Source organism: Bos mutus, chromosome 3 (genome assembly GCF_027580195.1).
Source record: "Bos mutus isolate GX-2022 chromosome 3, NWIPB_WYAK_1.1, whole genome shotgun sequence".
Classification (NCBI taxonomy): domain Eukaryota; kingdom Metazoa; phylum Chordata; class Mammalia; order Artiodactyla; family Bovidae; genus Bos; species Bos mutus.
Window position 1 is genome coordinate 9107918 of NC_091619.1, and position 27093 is coordinate 9135010.

Below are 27093 nucleotides of genomic sequence, written 5' to 3' on the forward strand. Positions count from 1 at the left end.
CTACTCTTTGTCAGTATTGTGACATCAATACAATTTTGAATCTTCATTCAAATTTTGCTAATTATCTTTCAGTGGCCTCCTTCTGGTCCACAGTCCAACCCAGGGACCCACAAGGAAATCAGCTGCTGTGCCACCAAAATCTTCCCCAATCTAGGACAGTTTCTCACTTTTACTTCCATGAAGATTCACTCACGAAAAATACAGACCAGTTGTTCTACAGAACATCTTCCAATTTGAGTTTGTCTGATGCTTCCTCATTATTCATTTTAAATCATGTATTTTGGGGCAGTAACCACAGGACTGATGTAGAAAAGTACTGTTCTTGTTAACTCCATGCACTCAAACTGAAGAGCTGAGCACCAACACCCCTAACATTTGTTGATAAAAAGTTTTCTAAAGTAAATTATGCCATCTTTCTGGTTCACAAACTAGAGTTTATAGACCTAATTGGTCTTTTCTGTATGGTTCTTGGTCTTTCAGTAAGTCCTAAAGGGTATTGTTTTTAAACATAAACAATTACTTTATACAACTGCAAGGGTAGAAAGTATAGAAGACAGGGCTGAGTAGGGACTAACCCTGGAAAAACATTATTTCAAGGTTTGCTTGAAATAAATCTTTAATACCTGTTTACTTTCTGATTCATTCATTCTTTATACTAAAGGAGAATTTCAAATAATATTCTGCTCCACTGAGAGTTCAAATCAGTTGGGTTCCATTGAGCTGTGTTTGATGCAAAATTAAAACTGTTGTTATATCTGAATAATCCTTTTCCCCTACTTAACACTGATATAATAAGCATTTTAACCTACCCTGAAAACCATAAATTGTGTAGTTTATAAGTTGAGAATTCTAGCCTTTGAGATTCAAGTTTCTCCCAACTTTCTGGAACCTTTAAGGATTATAAATCTGTTGTTACTGAGACTTTGCTACAGAGACCATCTAAATGCACTCAGGGCATTACAGTGACTGAAAGCAGTCTGTCACACACATCTGACAAAGCAATCTCAAGGAGGAGCTCTCCGACAAGAAGAGAAGCCTCCTTCTGTTGTCCCACTGGTCCTTGGGCACATCCAAGGTTTAAAAAAAAAAATGAACAGTTTGAGGAAGGCTCTGTAAAACCTGTCTCCATAAACCATGGTACAGGGAAAGTTGGGGGCTATGGCCCTATACCAGGGCAGCAAAAGCTGAATATTAGGGTGTGCAGAGGCATGTGGGAGCCTTGATACTCTTGGGGAGATGTCCAGCCCTGCTGTGAGCCTTTCCCTTTGGCAGCTACTGTGTCTGGGCTCAAAGACCCAGGGTTCATTGAAGAGAGGGATGCATTACATTCTCTTTCTCAACCCAGGGAAAGCACCAGAAGATGCCAGTGCATGGTTCTACGAGTCTTTAGAAGGGAAAACGCAGTCTCCACGGATCTCTCTTACAGATAATACGGAGTAGGCTTATGGCATCCCAGAGAACCAGGAGACACTAGCAGAGGACAGAATGGTAGAGGGTGAATGCTTCCTTGTACTTTTTTCAGGGTAGGAGATATCTGATATAATCACCTCATCTGCTTTGGAGGAGGCATATACTTCTGCAAAGGTAAGGAACTTTTCAAGTCATAGTTTGTTTATGAAGAAAATAAACACAATTTAAAGCATATTACCCCTTTCACATGAATCTAAACAAATTCTGGGGAAAGTGCTAGACCCAATGTCACATTCCCTTTGGCACATTCCATTTTGCAGGCACAGGCACTGTGTCTGGTGTCCTCTGTCCCTCCTTTGAGGGCCTGAATTCCCTCTAATCACACCCCAGCTGTTAGATGAGGTAATGCCAGCTGTGGCTCCTTGCATCACTGACAGGCTGCCTAATATACAGCTTCTCAACCATATGAGAAGGACACCGTGTGAGTCAGGAAGATGTCCTTGGAGTGTCATTACTTCTTGGATTTCCTCACTCTCTTTTTGTCAGTGTATGAATAGGATGTCGAAAGGACCAGCTGAAGTCCCCGGTATGTATGAATGACGACAAATTCTCTTTACTGAGCACTTACTTTGTGTCAGACACCACAATAAACACATTACACATGTAGTATTATCTTATTCAAGCCTTATAACAGCCCGTTTTTTTCAAGTGGGGGAAGGGAAGCTCTAAGTTCTTACCCAATGTCAGTACTTATCTAAATGGAAGAAAGAGAAATTAAATCCAGGTGTGCATAACCTTAAAGTTTTTGTTTTAAAACAATACATTAACCGAATCACTGATTACTCTTGTCCATGTCAATTTCTCTCTTCCCTAAAATCATTCAAACACCTAGAATATACATAAATCATCAATTTATCCACAGACAATAATTCATTACTCACTGAATAATTCTAGCGTGTTGGAGTCCATCTGAATTACAGAGACGGTGTCTTTGTATCTTTTATGTTCCCTGAGTGACCAGCCCAAGGCTGGCCACAGAGGTTGGGCTTAAGTGTTGCCTGAATGAATGACACTGGAGATGATGCACAATGAGTGTGTGTGTATGTGTGTGCGTGTGTGTGTGTGCGTGTGCATGATTCATACCAAAGAATCAGAGTTAGAAGGAATGTTAGAAACTGTTTTGTCAAGCCTTATCTGATGCTTAAGTCCTTTCATATCCGTTCCTTCACAGTATGATTGTGGATACAGTAAAAGCATGGACAAAGAGAAGACTGCATTCATCAGAATTTGAGGAGAGTGGGACAGGGCAGAAGTCTCACAGTATCATAGATTACACTAGAATGAAAAAAAAGTTGAGAATCAAGGCATAATCCTTCAAGGCTTAATTTACTGTCTGGGTTCACATGTTCCCTGGGGGAGTCAGAACAGCCACAGGTGTCCTGGATACAGACACATCAGTTTCCACACACAATGGTCCTAACAAGTACTGCTTCTGCTTCTGCATGGGCTACCATCATTTATGGCTTGTATCTGGTAGGCTCTGCTCTGTGGGCTGCTCTAGTTCACTAGTTCTCAAACTTTACAAGGCAATAGACTCAGATTTCTGGCCCCACCCCTAGAGCATCTGATTCAGGAGATCTGAGTAGAGTCTAAGAATTTGCATTTCCAACAAGTTCCCAGGAAATGCTGACACTGCTGGTCCTGGGACATACTTTGAGAACCACTGTTGGACTTGATGTTTGTTGTTGCTATTGTTTGTTTTCCCATGCAAACTCAAACAATTGCAACAGTGGAGACGTTGGTGAAAACCTACCTAGCTTTAAACCCTCAGCTTTGCTGTGGTCCTCAAATCCACACCTGACCTCCCTCTTGAATTCCAAACAGATGTATTCAACTCCCCACCAGACATCCACATCCATGTGGCCCACAAAAGCCTTCACACTCAACACGTTCCACCTGAATTCACTATTTAGATCTTTCCTTCTTTTCTGAACTTTCTATCTCTGCTTGTGATATCAACATTCACTCAATTTAGAAACCTCAAAGTCATCTTCAACTTCAGCTTTTCTTCTTATATTTAATGTCATTTAATTCTAGAATTTAAGCTCCCCAATGGCAGATATTTGGTCTGTTTTGTTTACCATTATATCTCCAGCACTTCTAAGTGATGCCTGGATTCACCGGGTATTGAAGGAATGAATTCCCCGAAACTTCTCTCTAATCTGTGCAGTGGGTCAAGCCTTATCCCTCACCTGTACCATGACAATAACCTCCTGCCCAGCTTCCCTGCCTGCAGTGTTATGTCAGCTCCAATGCTCTGTACTTCTATGTTGAAAGCACAAACTGACTAACATCACAATTGTGATGTTACAAACTTCTGATCAGACTTTGCATAACTCTCAGCATAAGGTGCTACACAAAACAAATAAGATACTATACAGAGCACTTCACACTTCGGCATCAATCTTGCTGTTCACCAACACCAGGATCTCAGTCCCCCAGATGAACCCTGCATACCAGTCTTCCTCCCATGCCAGACACAACCTTATTTCTGTAACTCTGTACATGCGAAGCTATACCTTTCTAACAATGTACTATCTGCCTTTCATCACCTGAAAATGACATACTCTGTCAAGACCAGGTGACAATGTCACATCCACTATGAGCATTTTTAAAAATAGTCCCTTGATCCCTCTGCCCCAGTACACATGTATATACCCGAAAGGGAACTACTGATCCAATCTCTACAATCATAGCCTTTGTATCTGTACTATAACATATACCCAGACTATATTTTATGGTGATTATTTTGTTACTGCAGTATCTTATCCACAAAGGAATCTGAGTGCTTGTAACACAGAAGCTGTTTCCCTTCCTCTTGTAATCACTAGTATCTAACCCAGAGTCTGACAGAGAGAGAGGTCCTCAAAATGTTTGCTGAACTGGCCTCAATTTAATTTAGTTAGCATCAATCAGAGAGTAAGGAATAAACAAACAGTCCTGGACTTAGTGAGACTAATTCTCTGAGGTCTTCACCATCAAGGCCAAGCTGAAGACTAAAGTAATTACTTGGGTAGATAATTCATGAAAGAAGGAAAACCATTTGCATTTGAATGCTCTATGGAGGATTTTCTGCTTGTTGATGTTTCTGGAATTTTTCAGATAATGGCTTCAATTCTTTGATTCTTTCTTTAGTATAGAGAGTAGGCCAGAAAGTTAATCTAGCAATCACTCTCCCATTTTAAACCAGGCAACTTTCAAGCAGTTATGCTGAACAGAAAGTGTCGGTAAAACCAGTAATATATATATACATATTATAGAATGCCATAATGTAGGGGTTGAAGGGTCTGCAAGGTTCAAATTCAGCCCTCCAAAGAGTTCCGAAAGAACGCCAGTTGGTGTTAAGTTGCTTTCCTGCTATTTTAATAACCTCAGATCTGGCCACCATTTATTCATGCCCTTAGAAATTCTCAAGGTCGCGGAAGGACGGGGGCGGGGGGAGACAACTCAGTAAGTGATATCTGTACCCCAGTGTGCAGGAGTCCTGTGTCCCAGGAACAAAATCCAATCCAGGACGCATAGGGCGCCTGGGAACCACAGGGAACGCCCAGTTCAGGTGGCAGGTGTCTGTGCGTCTGTCCCCTTCTGAGTGCACGTGAGCGGGCAGAGGGGGAAGGGGGAAGGTCATCTCTGCCTCGAAAATGCAACAATATGCCCGCCCCTCTTAAAACAAATACACACACACACACACACACACACACACACACACACACACACACACTCTCTCTCACAGACGCAAATCCCCAGCACCTGCTTCGGAAGGCCCTCCCTCCAAGGCTGGCCGGGGGGCGAAGGCGGCTTCAGCAGAAGAGCGCGGCGGATTTACCGTGGCATTACTTTTAATTAACTCTGCCGCGGGTGCGGGGAGCGCAGGGTGGGCCCTAATCCCGGGCCCGCCTGACGTCACCTGGGAACGCGGCGGCGCTGGGCGGCGGGGACCGGCGACGACCTCGCCGCGACCCGGGCGCGCCTCCGCCCGCGCGGGGCTTTGCTCGGCGGGAATTAAGGAAAGGAGAAATGTTAGTACACTTTTAATTGGAAACCGAGTTCTGCTTTCAGAGCGGCTTGTTTACTCAGGACTGGGCATTAGAACTCAGGGGAGGCTCTAATTGAAGTGACGGCTTTGGAGATTATGGGGAACATATGGCCCTACCGCCGGGCTCTTTATCTGCATTTTCTCATAAAACTGCCGTCGGTGTGTGTTTCTGCGCTCGCCCTTGTACGTTTCTCAAGGGTCTGGGAGGAGCGGGTGAATACGTTGCCCGCATGGGCTGGGACGCCCGGCACCTTGAGCTCCCTCCCGGCCCGATGGCACTGGGAGCCCCGCCTGGGCTCGCTGGCTCAGCCTGAGCACTCGGAGGGGAAAAAAAGAAAAAGAGAGAGAGAGAGAGCGAGAGAGAGAGACCGTGAAAGAAAAGAAATGGGGCGGGTAAGCGTCTAGCAGGGGGCGTCACTCAAAGTGTTGTGAGCTGACTGCAGGAGGGAGTTGCCAAGGTGACGGAAGATTCCCACCCGCCGCCGCCTTCCTCCGAGGCCCAAGAGAGGGAGCCTCCTCGTGCCTGGTTGCGGCCAAGCCATACACAGAAGAGAAATGAGAAGTCGGGTGTCTTGGGAACAGAACTACATTTCTCCCTAACTGGCTAGCATCAACCAACCAGTCAATCGATCGATCATCTATTTATACACCTGTGCAGTCTCCAGCACCAATCAACATCCCGTTAGTTACCACCCTCCCCACTAGATTCTTACTACATCTAGAGGTGACAGGTAAAATATAGGACACAGTTGAATCTGAATTTCTGAGAAACAGTGATTTTATATGATAGAAGACATAGTCATACCAAAAATATTATTCACTATTTATGGGAAATTCAAATTTAACTAGATTTTTTTGTTGTTTTTTACTAAATCTCATCACCCTTCTCACTCTACTGAAAAAGCTGCCTTTCGTCTTAATTCTAGACTCTCTCTGGTTCACAGCCGATTGACAAGCCCCCACTCTGTCCCCCTGAACTTCACCTTCAGCTGGACCTGTGATTCTCAACCTTGAGTCTGAACATCAGACTCAACCAGGGAGCTTTCACCCCAGACTTATTAAATCCTCAAGGCCCACTCCACAGGAATCCAAAGTACTTTTTCTAATACATAAGTAGAATAAGTCATATAGAGTGACTACTTTGAAGAGTAACTCTCATTTGAACATACAATCTGGTTTATCTATTTACTTGGTTATGGCTATGGACTGCCTCCCCTCCCCTGGCCTGCCCCACCGCCTGTTAGAATATTACGTAAGAGCAGAGCTCTCAGTGCACCACCTAAAACAGGCTGCTACTCTGTGTGCTCCACACTATTTGCTCATCAGCCGAACCTCACACACTTCTGTATGTTCCCCCATGCCCTAAACACAGTCCTTGCCCAAGGCAGGCACTCAGCACCGTTCTGTGGATGAATGGACGCTGAGTTGGTTCACTCACTGCTTTCCCATCCTTATGGATTCCTAAGAAGGAATACCTGGACACCCGCCGTGAACACCAGCTGGGTCCACTGATCCTCCCCAGTGCACACAAGCACATGCTACTCAAAACCCTGCTCACATCCCCAAGAAGAAAACAGCATGGCTCTGGATCCTGGTGTGCAAAGCTGGATTTAGACAACTAAGAGTCCAAATGGTTCTTAAATCCTCAGCCTTCCATATACTTTCACAGAATCAAATATAAAAGTTCTCAAAGGAAGCCATATCTGGTTTGCCACCAATCCTTAGTAAAGCGGACTTTGGGTTTTTCCTAGGTCACCACTACCAGGGCATATGGAAATACTGGAGGTGATTCTTCCTTTTGCTCAGTAAAGCTTCTTCAGACTCAGCATGAAAATTCTTGGTTGGAAATCTAAAAGTTGATGGGCTTAGTCTGAATGCCGGTGCAAGAAAACCAGCGTCTTTTCTGTACTTCCTCCCCGTCTTTACTACTGATACATGATAGTAAAGGAAAATGAATATCTGATTATTTAGCTCAGGTCATGAAAGGTCAAAGTCATGGGTTGGCTCTGCATGGCCAGAGATTTCACCCCTAGCATACACCAGTCACACCGCAAAGCCCCGCCCTTGTACCCCAAAAGGAGCCAATAAAAAGGTGGATAGAAGCACAAATTTCATCACTGCTACTGGAAAAACAAATCAAAGTGCATTTTTTCTGAAAAAGGGGTTAAACAGATGGTAGGATATTCTAGGTCAGCTTGTAGAAGCCTGTTAGAAAAAGTTTTGATGTGTACTGATTTATTCCACCATTGTACTTTTATCCATTTAATTCACAAGGACTCTGGTTTGCATGGCTGATAATTCTCATCTGCACAAAAAAAGCAACTGGTTTCTCCTGCTGTCATCAAATAAGTCATAGGGAACAGAATAGAAATGTATTGAGTAGTCGTAAAAACAAACACACAAAAAAATAGTATCTTAAGCAAACTTTTAAAGTACTTCCACATTCACACACCATGTTTGCTTTGCATCCGCGCAAGCCTCCTACTTCCTTATAAAAGCTGTGCATATGCTATACAGTGATAGGGGTTAATTATTAAAGAAGGACCAGAGGTGAGGACAGAAGGCAACCTTGTGCTCGATTTGAAAGAGTGAGCCTCAATTGAAATCTTGTTTTTATCGCTGTATCTCCTTGCTTTATCGCTTGTTTTTACCGTGTGTGAAGATTCTTCAGCTGGGGTCTCTCAGGTAGGGAGTCTGACTGAACACCTGGAGCCCTGACATAACCAGCAGGGAGAACTGTCCGTGAAACATGAGAACAAAATTTTAATATACGTGTACGTATTTTTATTAACCAGGCAACACAGCCTAACGCTTAATGAATCTGGCTCTAGAGCTGCTTTGCCTGTGTTTGAATGCTGGCTCTTTTCATTACTAGCTACAGAACTTAAGAAAATTAATAATTTGTGCTTATCTTCCTAATCTATAGAATGGGAATAATCATAACATTCCTCATCAGCTTGATATAACAGTTAGGTCAGTTCATTCATGTAAAATGCCTAAGGCAATGTCGTGTGCAGAGTGAGGGTCCATAAGTGATAACATCATCACCATGCAAAGATCACAATGATCAACTGTCCACTTGACCAACTGTTTTTCTTACAGGGACTGAATGCACACAGAACACTATTACAGATGAAATATGATCTGCAGCCATTGTGCTCATTTTAAAGTATGGTTTTTAACCAAAATTACTAAGTGAGAGCACATATCTGAAATTAAATTACAGTTCAGTGGAAAAGAGATAATGCATCATCATCTCAATTTATGTATTGCCTGTAACTTTTCAAGCACCGAAGATAAACTCTGCCCAACTCACAATTACAGCAAGGGCTGAGTATCAAGTGTCCTGACTCGGTAATTGGTAGAATTAAGTTCTTATTTTGGCTTACCTCTGACTCAAGTATCCTGTGTCCTTATTTCTCCATCTATAACATGAAGACAAAACAAATACACTAGAAGACAAAGGTTCAGAAGAGAAAAGAAGCATGGAGCCTCAGACTGAGGGCAACAAATAATTCTGGTATCATGGCTGTGATACTAACAAGAGACAAAACTTGATTTTGGAAAAAACCTGAGAGCCTCAGGCAATTATATCTGCCTCTTGCATGCTTTCCACAGATGCCAGATTAATAAATCAAAAATGTCCATGAAGACCTTTGTGCTAGTCATGATATAAATATGTGTGCTCTTCATGTCTCCTTAATAATACCAACAAAAATGAAAACAGATAACAGTTATCACATGTTTACTCTATGCAAGGCACTGAGCCAAGTCTCTGGGGCCAGACAATACTTTCTGTGTCTTTGGTTTTAGTCTTAGTACCTGACACAGTGTGGGTATATGCAGAAGATTAAAACATATTTATTGGCCTGAGATTCAAAGGATTTATAGTTCTAAAACTTGGGAATAGGTTTGAAAGTAATTGCCCTGTGAAGCAGTATTTTTCAAATTTCAGGCCATGATCCATAAATAGATTATGAAATTAATAGAGTAGCCTAAGACTAGAGCTAAAAAAACAAATGTAATTGGTAATATCAGCATGTAGGTTAAGCAGTAAGTCAATTGAGGTGTTGAAACTTTATTTCACATACACACATGAATGTGTATGATAGGGCATGGCTTTTAAAAAGTATTTTTACTGAGCCACAGTTAAATTTTTCAAGAAAATGCTCTTGTAGAGGAATCTTGAACACACTGCTTTACAAGAAAATATAAAACAGAATTTAAATGTATTTCTTAACAAGAATAATGTTTACCTGAGTATTTTAACATCTACTCAAGATGTTTTGTTTTTGCTTTTAGTTTTAGTGGCTCACCCCCTTGTTTCTTAACGAAAAGGGTGACAAGGCTGATCTCTAGACTATGTCCCTTTTCCTAGCTCTCAGCCCTTGTATATTAACAAGGTTGGCCTCATTGTACCCCCGATATGGGTGCTGCCTTTGAGATGTTTTTCTGAATTCTGCCCCCCCCCCTTTTTTTTTCCTGCAACTAAAACACAGCATTTAGCGCAGAGCTGGACAAAGCATAGGGGTTCATAAGAAGTATCTGTTGGATTAAGGTTGGTTAGGTGGCTGCCTGAAGGACAGAAGTAGATCATGGCATGTAACAGAGCAATGCGAGGAGGTCCCTGCAGGAATACAATGAATTCTCTAATGGGTAACTGTCCGGCTCGTGTCCTTCCCGGACCCAAAGGTGAGTGCTACAGGAAAGAATGGGGGCTAAGCTCAGTATGCCCTGCCCATTCTTGCTTGAAACGCCTACTGAGTCCCAGAGGTGACTGCAAGACCATTTCCTCCTGCTCTTCTGAACTGACTTTCCAGGGTGCAATGCTGGATCGAACAACATTCAGAGACTGGAGAGCACCTCTGAGACACGAAGGCCCAAGGAGTGAATTGATCCCTCTCCAGTCCATCACCCCAGCCACCCCAAGTGACAGGCCCGCCCTGAGGTGCCCTCAGGTCAGCTATCCAGAAGCATCTAAAATAGAAGTGCAAAGACAGAAGATGAGACGTTTGTAAAATGATAGATCTTTGGGGAAATAAGCTTATGAGCTGTGAGCTATCCAGAAGTATGCTAGCCTCTGCACCAGTAGATAATACTGATACTATTTACTGGATATAAGCAATCCACTCTGACTTCTTGCCGGAGAATCCCATGGTGGGCTCCACGGGGTCGCAAAGAGTCAGACACGACTGAAGCAACTTAGCACACATGCACCAAATTTCACACCGTTGATACCCATTACCTCTCTGACTTCTTCCAGCAACTCACAAAAGTGTTAAAATCCCCTTTTACAGATCAAGAAATAGAGTCCTATAGAGGAGAAGTACAAGCAAACCTCATCTTATTGTGTATCGCTTTACTGCACTTTGCAGATATTGCTTTTTTTTAACAAATGGAAGGTTTGTGGCAGCCCTACATTGAGCAAGTCTATTTAGGCTGTATTTGTCACAGCATTTGCCTACTTCATGTCTATGTCCAGTCTGGTCATTCTCACAGTGTTTCAAAATTTTGCATTATTATTATATTTGCTATGGTGATTTGTGATCAGTGATCTTTGATGTTACTATTGTAACTGGGCATTTTTTAAGCAGTAATGTATTTTTTAATTAAGGCATAGACATTATGTTTTTAGATATAATGCCACCATACACTTAACAGACTACAGTACAGTGTGAACATAACTTTTATATGCACTGAGAAACCAAAAAATTCTTGTGACTCACTTTGAGATAGTCTCTTTATTAAGGTGGTCTGGAACCAAACCTGCTATAATTTTGTAAATCTCCAAGCTGTGATTTTTGCCAAGCCTATAATTTTTCCCAAGGTCACTATGCTTGTGAGTATAAGCACAACTCAAATTCAGACCTGTCTAACTTTAGGTCCCAAGCACTTTGTACTACAATGTGGAGAAGGAGTCTAACTCAAAGAGCCCACTGACTTTTCCTTGCATTTTAAAATTCATGACTATGAACTGACAAGATAATCCCACAGGACAGTGGAGCATTTTCCAGAATTCATGAGGTAACCACTGACTCTCTATTCTAATTTATGGAAGAACAAGAAGACTTCCAAGATAGGCTGGAATATTTCTGTAATGAATTAAAAAAAAATCAATTCCAAGGTTGTAGAAGGAAATGAAAACCAGCATCTAAATATTAGTAGTAATGAACCTGACTCAGAAGAGGAGAGATGTATTCCACAATGAGAAGAGTAAGACTTATCTGAATCATTCCAAGCAGCAATATCCCACATCCTAAGAAAAATTAAGAAGGAAGAAGGATTCTCAAACTCCGGTATGTGTGAGGAATATTCACTCCTGCTCCAGTAACAAGAAAGTCATACTGGAGGTTAGTGTTTGTCTGATAAGGATCGCAGACGCTAACGTGAACAGGACAAAGGTAACTTATTCACATGATAGATAAACATTTACTGGGTACCTACCGCATGCCAGGCACTGCATTAGGACCAGGTGGATGCAGACCATAAGGAGAGAGGCACCATATGCCTTTCAGTGCAGTCCAGACCAGTGGATCAACAGAGGCTGTTGATGGAATTGCTGTTGTCATCTACAACATAATGCTTGCTTTGAAGAAAGGTTTCTCATGATGGGACTTCATGACCCAGGCTTCTTCTGGGAAAATCTCTCTATAGACGCAGAACATCAAACAGAATCCTGCCTTAGGCTGCTGACTTTAAGAAGGAATGCAGGGCCAGCTATTCTTGGATTTTGGTCTGACCAAGGAAGAGCTGGTAAACCAAGAGGGTGTGATGGTTTGAATCCTGGAAGGAAATCTTAGGCAAGGAAGAAATCCTCAGCACAATCTAAAATGCATTCTCTTCTTCAGTTGAGAAAATTTTAAAGTGGTAAGCAAACAAACCCCAAAACAACTAAGCAAAAAAACAGGTTGATCCCATGATAGGAGATGCTAAAAGGAAATAAAACATAACAGATACAGCTGGAGGGAGGGGCAAAAATGAAATTCTGACTAGGCATTTCTGGTGATCTCAAAAATGAAGGAAAAAAGGCAATTTAACACAAATATAACACAAAACTAAATGCAATGCAGTATCCTGGATTGGATCCTGGAATGAATAAAGACATTAGCAGGAAATATCTTGAAACTGAATAAGCTAGAGTTAATAGTTCCGAACCAATGTTAATTTCTTGGTTTACATGGTACATTTATCAAAATGTACATTTAAATGTAAAATGTTGACATTAGGTGGAACTGGGCAAAGAATGTATGGGAATATCTGTCCCACTTTGCAATTGCTCTATAAATCTAAAATTTTATTTCAAAATGTTGAAAGTTTTAAAAAACCACTATATGAGACATTCTTAGATGAACTCTGACGTTGAAAGAAATGTGACAATAAGAGGGCTAGATAATTAGGAAATGCAACACTGACAAGCCAGGAGCCATGACTGCGTATAGTGAGCCCCCAAGTCCCCACCTTCTTCCCTGGGTCAAAAAAGCCAGTGACATCAATAGAATATGATATCCCTGACAAGCAGTGATAATAACACGGTGCCAGTTCAGACTACATATGGAAGATTTTATACCCTGCTGTGGTACATTCTAAACAGAATACATTGTTTTTTTTTTTTTTTTGAGAATACAGTATTTTTATAGACAGAGTGAAGAGTCTTTTCTAAGGGATAGTGAAAGAATAAGGAAAAAAACAAAAGATTTAGGGAGCCGAAGGGACTCTGTCTCTAACTCGAAGGGCTGTCACATGTCAGGGAGACTACTGTATTCTTTGAGTTCCTGAAAGAGGAACTAATGCCAAAGCTAATGTTACACATGGAAATAGATACTTGGGTTCAATGGAACAATTTGACAATCCACATTCAGAATGTGAGGTCAGGAACTCCCTGTGGTTGGACAGGCTCAAACAGGGCTTGAATGAGAGCTCCTGGTGGGTGTCTGAAGTGGATAAAGTTCAGGCTATTATAGTTCTAGTTCCAGTAATAGTTCTAGTTCTAGCAATTTAGTTCCAGTAATGCAGCTTATAGTCTTTTTGGTGCCTATTGACTTTATGATCAACTAAAACCCCACGTGAAATTCCATGGAAAGAGGCCCTGTAGCATATAAATACTGTTAAAGTTTGGAATGCAGTGGTTAGATCTCATTTTGCTGACTCTGTACTGTTCTGGTAGCTTGTCAAAATCCTTTTGAACATGGCAAATATCAGCTGACAAACCTGTCACCTGATGGTGTTCCCTGTCAGGTTCGTGCCATCTGCTAATTGAATAAACCTGCCTTCAGTGTCTTCGAGTTATTGATATAAATGTTAAAGAGGACAGTCATCCAGTCGTTCACTCAATAAATATTTATCAAGCACCTACAATGTGTAAAGTGTTCAGGACAGAAATGAGAGGAGAAACCGTATTTGTATGGGGACAGATCCTAAAACAGTTTGCTTTCTCTAAAGCGCTGAGGTGGACTTCTTTCCTTGAAGATTTAATTTAACTCATTAGGTATTTATTGATCATTTTTTTCCTTGGCATCAGCTAAGCCTTCTTAAAGGAACAAAAGAATTAAAGTTTGCAACCCTATTCTCAAGAAGTTGGTCCTCTCATTAGTAATTCTGGCTTTGCGGCTTTTATGCCGGAAGACAGGCAACATTTATGTAATTGACAAAGTGAGTGGTAGACAAGATATTTGATTCTGATTAAAACCTTAATGTCATTTTATTTAAAGCTGCAAAAAACAATGATAGATTATTAGAGCTGAAGCGGGCAACAGGGCATCATCTTCCCCACCCACCTAGCCGATATCACTTTCAACAACTACAGTCTGATTCTTGAGCAGTTCCACTGTTGCTGTTGACCAGTTGCTAAGTCCTACCCAACTCTTTTGCCACCCGGTGGCAGGCAAGAATACTGGAGTACGTTGCCATTTCCCTCTCCAGAGGATCTTCCTGAGCAGGGACTGAACCCATGTCCCCTGCTTTGCAGGCGATTCTTTATCGCTGAGCCACCGGGGAAGCAGTTAGACTGTGTTCAGTTCAGTTCAGTTCAGTCGCTCAGTCATGTCCAACTCTTTGCAACCCCATGAACCACAGCATGCCAGGCCTCCCTATCCATCACCAACTGTTGGAGTCTACCCAAACCCATGTCCATTGATTGAGTTGGTGATGCCATCCAACCATCTATACTGTGTTAGACCTAATAATTAGAATGACATCATAACATTCCCTATGTCAAGTCAAAATTGCTTCCCTTTGTCTCTTCATCTATAGTATAAACACTCTATGGTTTTTGTTAAAGAATTGAATGAATTCTAATTCTCTCTGAAGCTAGGTAAAAAAAGAACAGGTTTAGTCCAACCACTTGAAGTCAATAATTATATCTCCATTTAGTCTCTACTTCTCTAGCCTAAGTATCTACTATTCCTTAATTTGACATGGGTTGAGGACTATTTTTGTCATTTACAGCCTAACGCCATGCCTGGCATAAAGCAAGTACCTAAGATATACCTACTGAGCAAGTACATGAATAAGTGAACTGGAAAGCTCTAGTTTGTCAATATCAGCCTCAAAAACAAATGCCTGGAACTAGGAAACATTGCTAAAAATGTGGCCAGAGAAGTGGACTTGTTGATCTATTGCAGTTTGTCTGCTCCGAACATTATACTATTTTTTTAATTGACGTATAATCGACTTACAATGTTGTGTCAATTTATGCTGCACAGCAAAATAGTTCAATTATGCAAACATATGTGGTGATTTAGTTGCTAAGTCGTGTCCAACTCTTGTGACCCCACGGACTGTAGCCCACCAGACTTCTCTGTCCATAGGATTTTCTAGGCAAGAATGTTGGAATGGGTTGCCATTTCCTTCTCCAGGGGATCTTCCTGACCCAGGAATTGAACCAGGGTCTCCTGCACTGCAGGCAGATTCTTTACTGACTGAGCCACTAGGGAAGCCCTATATATACATGTGTGTGTGTGTGTGTGTGTGTGTGTAGTGAAAGTTGCTCAGTCGTGTCTGACTCTTTGCAACCCCCTGGACTATACATTCTAAGGAATTCTCCCAGCCAGAATACTAGAGTGGGTAACTTTTCCCTTTTCTAGGGGATCTTCCCAACCCAGGGACTGAACCCAGGTCTCCGGCATTGCAGGCAGATTCTTTACCAGCTGAGCCACAAGGGAAGCCAAGAATACTGGAATGGATAGCCTATCCCTTCTCCAGCAGATATTCCTGACCCAGGAATCAAACCGGGGTCTCCTGCATTGCAGGCAGATTCTTTACCAACTGAGCTATCAGGGAAGCGCATACACACACACACACAAACACACGCATACACACACACATATATAACACACACACACACACACACACACATATATATATACATTCTTTTAAAAATTCTTTTTCATTATGACTTATCACAGGATGTTGAATACAGTTCCCCGTGCTATACAGTAGGATCTTGTTATTTATCCATTCTATATATAATAGCATCATTTGTTAACCCCAAACTTCCAGTCCATCCCTCCTCCTTCCAACCTTCCCCTGGGCAACCACAAGTCTTGAACACTGCACTTTTGATGGTGCTTAGATCCAGCTTCTTTTTGTCTTTGTGTGTGGGGAGGAGGCAGTACACTAAAGACACACTGTTTGTCCCCAGTTAAAATCTGTAATTGGAAAACAGTCACCAAGAGTCACACAATTGTATACCAAGAAAGGCTAGACCACAGCATTTATTTCCGTGTCAGAAAGAATGGTATGTCCTTCTGGGTCTGCATGTCTTCCTAAGGTCATGCTGGTATTCTGATCCCCATAGCACTTAACCCCTTGTGAATTTGAAGATTTTGCAATATGGTGCAGAGGAGGCCCAGTGGTTGGGTACAGCATGGCACCTGAGGAAAAGACAGGATGAGCTGATCTACTAAGCAGCTGTTTAGCATGGGCCCGGCTACCCCAGAGTGAGATGTTCAATAGGGAGAAACTTCCCCCAAATTAAAACGTACAGGAAAACTGAAGTCCAATGAACCCAACAGAAGCTGGGATTGTCCTGGTATCAGCTTACCTGAGGCTGCAGAGTCAGGCAAGAAGAACCAACCCTCAGGAGGGAAAGGAAACGAAACAACTGTGATGACGATGCCAGCACCAGCAGGCATTGGCACTTACTAAACACCAGACTGTTAACATACATTTATGCTTTATTCCTCAGTGTAAGACACCATGATCACCACAACACCGTGATCACCACAACACCATGATCTACAGCTATAAAGATGAGGGCTTGGAAAGGCTCCAAAACTTGCCCAAAGTCTCACAGATCTAAGTGGTATGGTATACCTAAGGTGAGGGTCCCAGCTGACTGCCTCTAAAGCTCTTGAACTCAAGCATCACCCACAGGGCTTCTGCCCATGTGTTTATTTATCCTTTAAAACAGATTTTATCGAGCACCCTCAGCATTCCAGGCCTGTGCTAAACCCTGCAGACACAGTAGTAAAGAAAAAAAGATACACACGGTCCCTCATGGCGTTTAGCTCTCTGGCAAGAACAACAATTAAACAAGTGACCCCAATCAAGTGGGATCCATGTCACTGCAGGAGAGGTGAAGGGTAAACCCCCCAGGCACAAGGGAATAAGAGTCTTCCTCCGTGAAGTCAGTCTTAGAAAGAAGCTTAAGGGATACACTGGCAAGACTAAAGAGTGAGCAAGAGAGGCAGAGAGGGAATAAACTCTTAAGATGTGGAAGTCAGTGGGAGACACAGATACGTGCTGAATGTAGAGGGAGGGGTCAGAGGCTGCCCTGAGGCTGAGGAGACGAGCACAGTGAGATTCCAGAGGCCCTGTAAGCCATGGTAAGTGGTATGGAACTTGACTAGAACCAGCAATGGCAAAAACTACTAAGTTCACAGGGACATGCCCTCATGTGATATAGATTCTTCCACAAAAAGGGAGGCCAGGTTAACACAAATGTTGCCCCATGGGACTGACTTCACTTGGGCAGTTGAAATTTCTCTGGCCTTGTGAAACCCAATCCAGAAAGTTTCTGAACCTCTGCAGGGAGGGTGTGTGAGTCTTAGGTGAGTGAAGCAAATATATTCTAAATCCTTTCTTTATGCTGCTGCTGCTAAGTCACTTCAGTCGTGTCCAACTCTGTGCGACCCCATAGATGGCAGGCCACCAGGCCCCGCCATCCCTGGGGTTCTCCAGGCAAGAACACTGGAGTGGGTTGCCATTTCCTCCTCCAATGCACCCACCAAACCTTAGTTAAAATCCAGCTTTCCGACAGGTGAGGAAACAAAGGCTCGAGCAGTTCAGCATGACTGTGGCAGACGGAATTACTGGTTCCCATTGATCGTTCTCCTTAATAGTTTTATGCATCTCCCTGTCTGGGCCTTGAGGTGCATGCAGTGTATTTCCCCTCCTCAGACTTCAGGTTTCATCTGGTTTGATTTGACCAGCACAGTGCTAGCAGCTGTCATATGAGTAGAAACTTTAAACGTGATTGAATGGTAAAGCATGCCTTCCTGCACTTTTACCACTGCCAGGAGATCAGGCCTCATGGCTGCTGCTTCTCAAGCCTGAACCCAGTCACACAGCAGACTTGAACCTGGTCTATAGCCTAGAGCCAAGGTCAGCAGAGATCAACAGATCCCAGGAGACTTGAAGACTGTCAGCGTGAAGCAGAGTCACTTCTGTTTACCCAGAGACTTGCAAATGTGTGAATAAATGTTTCTGGTTGTATGCCAAGGAATTTGGGGGTAATTTGTTACATAGCACCATCACAGCAATACCTGACTGATAAGAACTTACTCTGAACTCATAAAGAAACTTGCTGGAATGCACAGCACTGCCCTGTCATGGAACCAGGGTGCCTTGGTGGTGGCCTTCTAAGGGAGAAAGCAACCTAGACTGCCACTACAACCCACTCTCCTAGCCCCTGGCTTCCCGCCCACCACACATCACTCACCTGAGTCTGACGCTGCTGGGCTCACCAGGCTGAGCAGCTCCCGCTCCTTCTCATAGTCCCCTTTGCAGAGCAGCTGCCCCTCCTTCAGGACAAACTCATCACCCTTCTGGAGCTGCCGCTCGCAGACACAGCAACAGAAGCAGCTCAGGTGGTACACGCTCTTCTGGGCCCGCATAACAAACTCGTTGGGTGCGATGGCCTCAAAGCAGCCCCCGCATTTGACAGCAAACAGCCTAGCAGCAGGGAAAAAGTAAAGCAAGGTCTGTGAGAAAGACAGCTGAGGCCCAAGTCTTCCCTCAAGTCAGTCGCGAAAGGAACTTCAAGAACTGGGATAAGGAGACTTGGAATGGAATAGGCTTTAAATCTAGGTGATTTTATTCCCTGAGGAGGTTGAACCAAAGAATTCAGTTGAGTTACTCTCTCAAAGGCTTAAGAAAAAAAGGATGAGCAGCCTTGGAGGAAATGTGAGCTGAAGCCCAGAGTGTATTTGGTGTGCTCCATGGCAAAGTGTTCCCAAAGGATGCTCTACAGACTGGTGCCAGGCAGGCTGCCCAGGGTCCCCCAGGGCTGACTTTTCAAACAAAATAACAATAACAAAAAGGTCCAGGCCCACTCCAGTCGCAAGCAAACGGATGGGACCCAGAACGTGAGTTTTTAACAAGCTCCCCAGGGCATTCTGAGGTGTCATCTAATTTTTGAAAGAGAAACTGCATCCCAGCTTCCGAGCCTGATATTCAGTGGATTCAGCCCAGCTTTCAGGACTTCTATCTCATTTCACTTATTTTCATCCAGCCATGAAGAGGGTGTCCATCTATGCCAGGAGGAGGCAGTAGATACTAGAGATATAAAGGTTAATGAAAGAATTCCCTTCCAGAAATGAGCTCAGGCTAATAAGAAAGACAGACATGTCCAGATAACCAGAGGGTCCCAGAACACAGAAGAGGAGACAACTAACTGTCAGGGAGTCAGCAGGACAATCTGCATTTTATAGCACATTCAATAAATCTTGGTCCAGAGCATTATTCTATAGACAGGCCCTCCACCATGACAGCCTAAGTGTGGCCAGTCCCATGTCAGAAGTCCTTTCACACACTCACTCACTCATTTAGTCTTCTTCCCATTCATTCTTTCATTGATTCAGAAACACCCACCACACACTACACCAGACACTCTGTGTCTTAACAGCGGGAAGAAACAGCTGGGGGAAACCCCGCCCCAGCAGCATTCACATCCTAAGAGTCTCCTGGAGTGTCTGCTGCAGGCCCAAAGAATACAAAACAAAGTCCTCATCCTCGGTCTCCATCCTCTGTTACAGAGCTCCCATAACAGTGAGAGAAACAGCAAACAAAGAAACAAACAGATCATGTCTACCCAGAGGGCTTTACCTTCAGGGAGCAGAATATAAGAATGATATGAAGCAGTGCTTCATGAACACAAAATAGGTGCATAAAGCCCTAGCCTGTTTGTAACAATTAATCACATCTCAGTCCTGCAGCTACACTAGTAGAGGGCCACATCCGTACACGTGCACAGCGTGTTTATCTTGGCAACTTCCTGGACAAAGAGAAGGGTTCTGAGGGTAGAGTGGAGACGTGGGTAAGGAGGAATTACCAAGAAAGGAGCTGGCACAAGAGAGAGGAAGGCCGTGTCTTCAGGTGAAGGAAACCGAGGCCTGGAAAAGGGGCTGAAGCCACCTCCTGCGAGTCTGCTAGGGAACAGCTCTGGACAGAGGCAGCCTGCAGGGGATTCACCACAGCTCAGGATGAGAAGCACATATGCAGTCCCACTCTTAACCTGGACCTCGGGCCCCGACACCAGCCTGCCCCTCCCCTTGACCACCTGACGATCATTAGAAACACCCATCCTGATATGCTTGCCTTCTGCCTCTCAACAAAGGGGGTGAGGTTGGGGGGACAGTTCAGGGACTGCTCTGGCTCTTTCACCACTAAGCAGGTATGTGACAGCCCTCTAAACAGAGCTCCAGGTCTCCACTGCTCTGCCCATGCCCTCTCCCTTCCCCTGTCTGCTCTGAGTGGTTCTGCTCTTCAAGTCGGAATTTCAGGGCACACCCGACCCAGGAACGATGGCCTTTACTCCCCACCCCAATGCTGGATGTCGTGTATTAGACAGAAAATCCACCTAGTTCATCCCCAGCCCCAAGTCCCCAGACACTGTTTGCCAACCTAAGCAAACGAATTAGGGCTTTAACAGGAACTGGTCAAAGGCTCTCCTTCTCCTCCCCTTCCCGGGAAGGAACTGTCAAACAGAATCAAGGCAAACGCTCCCGGGAGTCAACAAGCTCTTGAGAATCCACAGTCACAGGTGGTGGCATCTGTGCTTGTCTAACTTCTACCCTGTTAATCTCCTCCTCTTTCTCCTCCCTTCTTAATTTCAACCCCCACTCCAAAAACTTCCCCCAAGTTGGAAAAAGGAGGGTTGCGGGGAGCTCAACAAAGAAATCCCACCATATTGACTCAGAACGGCTGGAGGAAGTGGCGGGAGTTGCCTGGGCTCCGATGCTGTAATGGTCATGATGGGCAGGGGTGGGGGGGTATAGAGACCTAGAAGAGGGGGGCAGTCCTGTTTCTCTTCATTCTCTGCATCAGCTTCCCCACTCTGGGTGAAGACCAGGTTGACCTCACCTAACTGCTTTTCACTAACCCGAGGGCAGCGCAAGGAGAAAAAGCACATAGCCACCACCTGTGTTCCAGATGTGTACACAGCTGCACGGGTACTACTGTGGACCCAGCTGCTGACTGCACACTTCCCACAAGTTGTTGTCTCTAAGGCTCAGACAAGCAGAGAAAAGGATTTGTTCAAAAGTCCAGGTCGTAATTAAAACACAGCCTATCTCTTCTCAATGCCCTGGATGGCGGCCCCCATGGTGAGTTCACCCTCTGAATGCTAATGAGACTTCACTCTGGGTTCAGAACCTGGCAGGCTGGCTGTGCCCTGGAAAGCTAAGCCTGATTTCCAGAAACGTCCAACCCTGCTGGGCGCATATAACAACTGCCAACTTTGCCCACCACTAGACATTCACCCACTCCACTCCTGAAGGCTCCGTAAATGATTCTGTACCTCTTTGTTACATCTAATTCCTTCATTTGTAAAATGGAAATAACAGGTTCTAGCCAGTGGAGACATGTCCAGGGCCCAAGCCCTCTGTTAAGAGTTCTCCTTCTACTAAATGTCCTTTGTCCTCCATGGGGCAGACATGGGGGTGGAGCACTAACCAAGGCCACTGTGTCCTCAGGGAGTTCACATTCTCCATCAGGCTGTCAACAAATGACCACGGGAGGCTGTTTAGGGTATGTAGGAGGGGGCCAGCCAGAAGAGCCCCAAACAGCCCTACCCAACTGGCTCGGGCTAGAGGTCACGACATCTTCCTTCTCTTCCTTCCCTCCCTCTCCATTTAGCTGTCGTCTTCTTCCCTCTGGCCCTTTCCTGCTCCCACCACAGGCAGGAGAGCCAAGGCTGACTGAAGCTCCATTCCAGGCCTTGCCTATCTCTCTCCCCGAACAGCCACAGCTCTGAGATGCACAACTGGTAGTTTTGGTGAGGGAGCTGGAGTCGAGTCTGCTGGCTCGGCCACTTCCAGGCAGTCCGTGTGGGTCAGGGCTCATCATGTAACCTCTGGCGGCCTCAGTTTGCTCTGATGGTGATGCCTACACTCCTGGATTACTGGGGATGAAATGCCAGCAGGTCTGAGGACCTGGAGACCCATAAGGAAGGGCACAATTCTTAGTTCTTATAACGGGCCTTGCCTCTGTCTTTGACTTTTTTTCCCCCCCCAGAGGCGGCTGTCTGTGCTCGAGTTTCCAAGCTGTGTCCTGAGAGATGGCTTCTTCCTTGACAGCAGGAGTCCTTTTGCTGACTCCTCCCGGCTCTGACATTAGCACGACCTCCTTTTCAAAGTGTGCAGCACTGACCCAAAAGAAGAATAGGGGATGCATGGCTGGCACAGCGGACATGCAGAGAACACGCCTTAGATGAGGCATGTCCTCCCACCACAACGCACTGAGATAATGCAACGGAAATGAGGTATCTTGTATTGGGTGCCATGGAGGGCAGCAAAGAAGAAAATAAAAGGTGACCTGATTCAGGGAAAGGACCAGGACTTGATGTAGGAAGACCTAGGCTCCAGGTTTCTCTTATCAAGAGGCCTCAGAAAAGCCACTGTCTTTTCCTGGGCCTGTTTTCTTATCTTTAACGAGAAAGCACTGCCCTGTATCAGCTGTTACACCAAGTTCTTAGAGGTTGTGGAAGGGGTCAGTCTCTATTCTGCTTGTCTCCTTTTAACCAGAGAAGCCAACTAAATCCTAAATCCAGGTCTCCAGATAGCATTTCAGCATGACAGGGCCTTACTATGGTAATTCTCCAAACAAGGTATTTTCCAGAAACATACCATTCATAGACATCCATCCATACATATGTGTGTATGTGTGTGTGCATGTACATATATATTTTTGTATATCTTTGAATGTTATGGTTCATTCACAAATATAAACACACAAAACATACATATGCACACACCAGCTAAAACCAACAACTCACTCACGTATTTCTTTCTTTCTTTCTATCTGCACAGTATAAATACGTAAGTACTTCCAGAAAGGATTTACATTATATATATACATACATATATATATATTGCACAAATTTTCAAATATATCTATTTCTAGAAAAGATCTCATTTGAAGATAGCAAAATGCTCCTAAGGTACATTTGAAATCCATTAGGCTGGATAATTTAACTCACTCCCATTTTCATGATTCATGCACTTATTATAGTGTTGGAGATCCTACTCTGTAGGTAAGGAGAATGTTTCCAAAGCAGATATGAAGGCTTGCCACCTGAGAAACTCCTAGAGAACATGACCAAGGCGATGAAGACAGAGGTCAGACCGCCGGGAAGCAACAGCACACCCGGCACAGCCGGAGTTAGGGCAGAAAGACGACAATGTTCCCGGATCCTGTGTGGACACCTGGACTTCGGTGCTGGTTATGTGAGCGCAAGACAATCACTCCACATTATAAATATTGGGGTCCTCATCATTAGAATATCTTTCACCCCCAAATTATTTTATTACAAAGAAAAAGAAGCTTATAGAAGATAGAAGAAGAGGAAACTGGTCTTCACTGAATACTTACTTGCTTCCAGGAACTGCAGTATTTCTTATATTCATTCCCTCACTAAATTTGTGTAGTAATAGCAAATAGAACTACTTTATAAACTCACAGAGACTCTCACCAGCTCAACTTTGCTCATGAAGCCTCTCTTCCATGAGAATGAGAGACTCTGGAATGGCTGATTCTTAAGTTCTTCCTCATATATTCTCTCTAGCACTCCTTTCATAGGAGAGATAAACAGATCAAGCAGCTACTATGGTGGTCTGAGCTCCTGACAGGTTTCCTGGACACGCCCCTGGCTTCACAGGAGGTTCTGAGACTCTGCTGCCCGCATGCAAATGAAAAGCAGGAGCTAGGAACCAAGTTGATCCCTTCAAGTTACTTGGTTCTTGGGCCCCAAAGTATATGAAAGGATCTGTGTAAGAGGTCTATCCTCTACGGAGTTGTGTTAAGAACAAACAGTATCCAGGAGATGTTCTTAGACTTAACACCACCATGCCCAAGAGTCTACTCTGATTCCAAGATGATTGGGAAACAAGATGATTCTTGCAGGAACCCCAGTCACTGGGGCATTTGGTGGGTCACTGTTTCCAAGGTATAGGCAGAAATGCAGGTCAGTGGGGCTGGACCCAGAAAGACCCAAGAAAGCCCTACCAGAGAGACCGAGTTATAGACACAGTAAAGACAGGGAGGCAATGTGCTATAATCAGTACTCCACCACTTATTAGCTGGCTATGTGAGCTCGATCAGACCATAGTGGCATTAGAGTACTCATCTATAAAATTGAAATAATCAAGGGGCCTCTGTCAGAGGGGCACAAGAAGAACTAATTGTGTACTCATCTATAAAATGGAAATAATCAAGGGGCCTCTGTCAGAGGGGCACAAGAAGAACTGATTGAACCGAAACATCAGAACTGCTTAGCACAGTGCTTGGCACGTGGTAAATCTTCAATAAAATGGGAACTATGATGATGAGGAGGAGGATGGAGAAAAAGAGCTGAATATGAAACATGACAGAGAAATTAGCAGGGAAAAATGATGAGTCATAATGTCAGAGACTGGGAGAATCAAGATGAGATAAAGCAGCATGGAACGAGAAGGACCGGAGCAAATAATTTAGGAAGAAGGCCATGGATAATGCAAGAATGTCAGCAGTCAGGTTTTTAGTGGTACTGATTGTAGACTTGGGGGCCAGTCTTGATAACATAATGGAACCAAGGTCTGAGTTCCCACCTGCTTTAATGGCCTCAGGCTAGGGTTTGCATGCCACCTATCCACATAGGATCTGTCTGGATTCACCCAACTAACACTGCTGGCATGGCTCGATGAAATGTCCTCTTGTTCTGTATATCAACGTAAAGTATCAAAGAGGTTAACTCAGGCTTAGTTTTCTTTTCGGTATCAGTACTTTTTCACCCATGAAAGCCCATGGCTCCCTCCAATCTCTCCCACCTCCTGCCACATTATCCTCTAGAAATCAGACACTAGATCCTATGTTATCCCCACATTTAGTCTCCAGGTTGATGATACAACTTCCCATATACAGGAATATTAAAGAACATGGCAGCCTCAGGCAAACCCAAATTTATCCCAGGACAAAGGCTTTGAAACCCATGAAGGCTGAGGAGGATTATAAGGGGAGCCCCCATTTTGCCATGCTAGAAGGTTCCAGAACCAAGCTTATGTTTGGAAAGACTGAGATCTTCATTAACCTTGACCCAGAGTACTTCAGACCTCAAAGGGAGCCTCTCAAAGCATCCACACCATAGATAACTAAGTAGAAGGATGGAAAACAAATAAGTACATGAAAAACCCTGATGCCAACTTAAGGCCAACTGACTGTATACTCTTCTTTCTCACCAAAATAAGAAATCAGAGCCATTTCCAGCCTTGGACAGCAGATCACTACAGATGATACTGCCTTTCCACAGTCACTGACAGCACTAGTTTTAATCAAGTCTATGAACTCTTTGGTCTAGAAAGTAGAAGGGAGTCTTTGTATAGTTCTCTAACAAGCAGGCAGTAATCTGCATAGCCCTGTTTCCACCCTCTCCACCAGGGGGCAGCATAGCAGCATGCATTAAGTGCCATGTTGACTTGGTAACTGAGGTCATCCAGGCACTGAGACAGGGATTGGCAACATGCCAAAACTGTCTGTCCGGGAAAATCTGCTGCTGGGAGTCTGGGAGACCATGTGGCTAAAAAGAAGGAGAGATGGTGAGAGAGATGAGTATTCAAAAGTATCGGGAACCAAAAGCATGGCTTGTGGCCTTACAAGTAATGACACAAGCAACCTTGTCAGCTGGCTCAAGGTCTCTGTCCTTGAGGCTGAGCCAACACCACCACAATGAGCAATGGAGCCCATGGTCCTGGGGCGGTGGGAATGTCTGCAGGGACAATAGGGGTGGCAAGATCTTCTATAGGAGACCGTCTCAAGACTCTGCAGCGGGAGAAAATGGGAAACAATAAGTGGCTGGCAGAGCCAATCAGAGTCTCTGTCTCTCCGGGGCTCCTGGGGAGCTGTAAGAAGGACCATACAATGGGATGAGAACTGCTGCGTGTGATGTCTGCAGTCCCAGAGGCTCTGTGAGGCGCTGGCTTCACCGAGGAGTACAGGGTAATACACACAGCTCGTCACTCAGGGCACATGCTGCTGGCAGTGGGCAGCTCTGACCTCAAACGGTGGACTGAGTAGCTGGTTGGCCAAAAAGTGTTTGGGTTTTTCCATACTATCTTACGGAAAAATCCGAATGGCCTTTTTGGCCAACCTGATACTTGTTGTTGTCGTTATTGTTGTCACAATGAATCTGTTCCAGAATCAGCAAGGTTAGCAGGAAGAGCCTGGTGTCTGAAGTCTGATAGAACCTGGATTCAAGTCTGGATTCCATCTTTGAGAACTTGAGCAAGCTATAGACTGTTTTGAAGCCTCCGTTTCTTTATCTGTAAAATGAGATCATAACTCTCACAAGATGGTTTTGGAGCTTCAATAAGATAATGTATTTGAAGGATCTGATACATATTAGCTGGTCTCAGTAAGTGGCAGCTATTAACTCTCTTTATTGAAATCAGTTTACCATATCTGCCTGTGTAAGTGTGTGCATAAGATCATTTATTTCAAGACAGCCAAGTGAGCCAAAAATAGAACTTCATGAGCATCTCAAGTCTCTGCTCTTCATTATATAATAAACTAAATCAGACTTTAATGAGCCTTTCGTATGTTACTGGAGAAGAGACCAACAGACAGATATGGAAGTATAAATACTCAAGAGGAAACAGGGTACATTTCATTCAGGCAACTATGGCTATGGTCTATCCTAACCTAAGGTCAATATTGACACTAACCAACCAGTGTTGACCAACACCCACGTTCATTGCCCAACACCCAGCATATGTTCAGGAAGTCGGTAGCTCTATGTTTCACTGACCAGAGCCAACAGTTGCTATTTGGTTAATGCTGACATTATCTGACAAATAGTTAGAACAGATCCTCTCCCCTTATCACTTCACTGCTCGGGG

The 27093-nt window shown here is 44.1% G+C and overlaps 1 protein-coding gene across 1 annotated transcript in view; it reads right to left on the reverse strand.

The window, feature by feature from the left end:
• Positions 1-27093, reverse strand: part of LMX1A (LIM homeobox transcription factor 1 alpha) — a 175802-nt gene that overhangs the window by 37922 nt on the left and 110787 nt on the right. The window contains exon 4 of the mRNA XM_070363132.1: positions 18447-18679. Within this exon, the coding sequence (XP_070219233.1) occupies positions 18447-18679 (233 nt within the window). The remainder of the gene's footprint in view (positions 1-18446; positions 18680-27093) is intronic.